Raw genomic sequence first — 4,873 nt, 5'->3', positions numbered from 1 at the left:
TTGATGGATGGATGATGGATGGATGATTGATGGATGGATGATGGATGGATGATTGATGGATGGATGATGGATGGATGATGGATGAATTAATCAATAAAATTCAGAATATCTACTACTTGTTTCTAATTACAGGACACTTTTATATTTTAAATCTGTACAGACACACAAAATAAAAAAGTTTGCTGTAATTAGGAACACGGTTTGATTGAYTTTATAAACACAATGAACTTTATTAGGTTATAATTCAGAATAATAAACTTCCAGGATTCAGTCATTATCAGAACATTTTCACTGTTTATTTCTTTGAGTTGTTCATTAGTCCCAACCTGTCCTGGTCCTGTTGGTTCTGGTCCTGTTGGTTCTGGTCCTGTTGGTTCTGGTCCTGTTGGGGCTGAATGTAATTAAAAACCTTTATCTGAGGAGGAATCAGCAGAAAGAGGAACTTTATCTTCCTTGAATCTGGGTTTACACCCTGGTCTCAGAACTTTATCCTGAACTTCATCTGTTCTCTGATTCTGGGCTTTTGGTTCTGGTTCTGATGGCTAATATTTGGGTTCTGACCCGTCTCCTGCAGACATCGACGAGTGCCGGATCTCCCCGGACCTGTGTGGACAGGGCAGGTGTGTGAACACACCTGGAGACTTTGAGTGCGAGTGCTTCGAGGGCTACGAGAGCGGCTTCATGATGATGAAGAACTGCATGGGTGAGTAAAACCCCTCATCTGGACCCAGGAGACCAGTAAAACCCTCATCTGGACCCAGGAGACCAGTAAAACCCTCATCTGGACCCAGCAGACCAGCAAAACCTGGATCAGTCCTGCTCCACTTCTTTTATCTCAAATCATTTTGTTTTTTAAGTAATGAGAGAGAAAGTTGATCCTTTGAGCCCCTCCCAGACGCGCCCCATTAAACTGTCCATATCTGAGAACCGATCCAGACTTTAATAGTCTCCAGCTACAGGGAGGGTCCACCACACGGTCCCAGTGCTGGATCCAAACCCAGGCCTCATAAACCCCTGATGAGCTGGTTAAACAGACACGCCACTGAGCCCGATGATGTCATCTGATGTCAGCAGGCCGCCTTCATTGCTTCATCCATGTTTCTGAGGGAAAAGTCCCGTCTGGACCGTCCAAAAGTCCCTACAAAGACTCAGAACCAGGACGTTTGATTCTGTTTTAGCTGTTCATAAATCAAAYCTTYGGCTCATTCAGCAGATGGAAGCTGTGACGTTATTACTTTTCAACATATTTAACTTTATTTACRCAAACATCTTCAGTTTCACTTCTTTAAAATCTGCTTCAGCTGCTTTCTTCTGCCACTATTAGCCTTTAGCATTCAGCTAGTTCTTTGCTACTTTTACCAGCTCACTTTCAGCTTCTTAAGTAAAGTCCTTCAGCTCTCTGTTTCCAAGTTTTTATGTGATAAAAGTGATCAAATGATCAGAAGAGGATTAACCAGGAGCATCAGAGTGTTGAACCTGTCAGACTCAACATGTGACATCACATGATCGTCACATGGGTCATCACATGATCACCACATGGTCATCACATGATCGCCACATGATCGCCACATGATCGTCACATGATCGCCACATGATCGTCACATGATCGCAACATGATCGCCACATGATCATCACATGGTAGTCACATGATCGTCACATGATCACCACATGATCGTCACGTGATCGTCACATGATCGCCATGATAATCACATGGTAATCGCATGATCGCCACATGATTATCACATGGTAATCACATGATCGCCACATGATCGTCACATGATCGCCACATGATCGCCACATGATTGTCACATGGTAATCACATGATCGCCACATGATCGTCACATGATCGCCACATGATCATCACATGATTGTCACATGATCGCCACACGATCGTCTCAATCATCACATGATTGCCACATGACCGCCACATGATCGCTACATGATCGTCACATGATTATCACATGGTAATCACATGATCGCCACATGATCGCCACATGATCGTCACATGATCGCCACATGATCGTCACATGATCGCCACATGATCTCCACATGATGGTCACATGATCGCCACATGATCGTCACGTGATCGTCACGTGATCGCCACATGATCGCCACATGGTAGTCACATGATCGCCATATAATCATCACATGATCGCCACATGATCGTCACATGGTAGTCACATGTTAGTCACATGATCGCCACATGACCATCACATGACCACCACATGATCATCACATGATCGCCTCATGATCGTCGCATGTATGTCACATGATCGCCACATGATCGGCACATGATCGTCACGTGATTTTCACATGATCGCCACATGATCGTCACATGGTAGCCACATGATCACCACATGATCGTCACATGATCGCCACATGATCGTCACATGATCGCCACATGATCGTCACATGATCGCGTCACATGATCGCCACATGATCGTCACATGATCGCCACATGATCGTCACATGATCGCCACATGATCATCACAAGATCGTCACATGGTCGTCACATGGTCGCCACATGATTGCCACATGGTCGTCACATGATCGCCACATGATCGTCACATGAACGGCACATGAACGGCACATGATAGCCACATGATCGTCACATCGTGCCATGAACACCACATGATCGTCACATGAGCGTCACATGATCGCTACATGATCGTCACATGATCGCCACATGATCGTCACTTGAATGTCACATGATCACCACATGATCGTCACATGAACGCCACATGATCGCCACATGATTGTCACATGATCGCCACTTGATCGTCACATGATCATGATCGCCACATGATCACCACTTGATCGTCACATGATTGTCACATGATCGCCACATGATCGTCACATGAACAACACATGATCACCACATGATCACCAATCGCCACATGATATCACATGATCGTCACATGATTGGCACATGATCGCAACATGATCATCACATGGTCGTCACATGATCGTCACATGATCAACACATGATCGCCACATGATTAACACATGATCGCCACATGATCATCACATGATCGTCACATGATCATCACATGATCATCACATGATCGCCACATGATCGCCACATGATCGTCACATGATCGTCACATGATCGTCACATGATCTTCACATGATTGCCATATGATCATCACATGATCGCCACTTGATCGTCACATGATTGTCACGTGATCACCACATGATCGTCACATGATCATCACATGATCGTCACATGATTGCCACATGATCATCACATGATCATCACATGATCGCAACATGGTCATCACATGGTCATCACATGATCGTCACATGATCGTCACATGATCAACACATGATCGCAATCGCCACATGATCGTCACATGATCGCCACATGATCATCACATGATCGTCACATGATCGCCACATGATCGTCACATGATCGTCACATGATAGCAACATGGTATCACATAATGATCGTCACATGATCAACACATGATCGCCACATGATCGCCACATGATCAACACATGATCGCCACATGATCGCCACATGATCAACACATGATCGCCACATGATCGCCACATGATGGTCACGATAGTCACATGATGGTCATATGATCGTCACATGATGCCACATGATCATCACATGATGGTCACATGATGGTCACATGATGATCATACTGTCACATGTGCCACATGATGCCACATGATTGTCACATGATCGTCACATGATCTTCACATGATTGCCACTTGATCGTCACATGATTGTCACATGATTGTCACATGATCGCCACTTGATCGTCACATGATCGTCACATGATCTTCACATGTTGCCATGATCATCACATGATCGCCACTTGATCGTCACATGATTGTCACATGATCGTCACATGATTGTCACATGATCGCCACATGATCGTCAAATGATCATCATATGATCGTCACATGATTGCCACATGATCGTCACATGATCGTCACATGATTGCAACATGGTCATCACATGATCGTCACATGATCAACACATGATCGCCACACCAATCGCCACATGATGTCACATGATCGTCACATGATTGCCACATGATCGCCACATGATCGCCACATGATCGCCATATGATTGCCACATGATCGCCACATGATGTCACATGATCGCCACATGATGGTCACATGATCGCCACATGATCGTCACATGATCGTCACATAATCGCCACATGATCGCCACATGATAATCACATGATCGCCACATGATCGTCACATGATGTCACATGATGGTCATATGATTGTCACATGATGCCACATGATGGTCATATGATCGTCACATGATCGCCACATGATCGTCACATGATGGTCACGTGATGTCATATGATCGTCACATGATTGTTACATGATGCCACATGATGCCACACGATTGTCACATGATCGTCACATGATGCCACATGATCGTCACATGATCGCCACATGATTGTCACATGATCGCCACATGATCGTCACATGATCATCACATGATCATCACATGATTGTCACATGATCGCCACATGATCACATGATATCACATGATCATCACATGATCGCCACATGATCATCACATGATTATCACATGATCATCACATGATCGTCACATGATCGCCACATGATCATCACATGATTATCACATGATTATCACATGATCATCACATGATCATCACATGATCGTCACATGATCGCCACATGATCGCCACATGATCGCCACATGATTATCACATGATCATCACATGATCGCCACATGATCATCACATGATCATCACATGATTATCACATGATCATCACATGATCATCACATGATCGCCACATGATCATCACATGATCATCACATGATTATCACATGATCATCACATGATCATCACATGATCGCCACATGATCATCACA

General features: G+C 44.5%; 1 protein-coding gene across 1 annotated transcript in view; it reads left to right on the top strand.

Moving 5' to 3' along the window:
- LOC106530372 (fibrillin-1) overlaps positions 1 to 4,873 on the top strand; it is a gene marked incomplete at its 5' end in the record, with an annotated part of 60,709 nt that overhangs the window by 8,669 nt on the left and 47,167 nt on the right. Inside the window, 1 exon segment of the mRNA XM_014025971.1 lies at positions 575 to 703. Within this exon segment, the coding sequence (XP_013881425.1) occupies positions 575 to 703 (129 nt within the window).

The sequence above is a fragment of the Austrofundulus limnaeus genome, unplaced genomic scaffold (genome assembly GCF_001266775.1).
Source record: "Austrofundulus limnaeus strain Quisiro unplaced genomic scaffold, Austrofundulus_limnaeus-1.0 Scaffold513, whole genome shotgun sequence".
Taxonomy (NCBI): Eukaryota; Metazoa; Chordata; class Actinopteri; order Cyprinodontiformes; family Rivulidae; genus Austrofundulus; species Austrofundulus limnaeus.
This window is presented reverse-complemented; position numbering and strand designations above follow the sequence as displayed.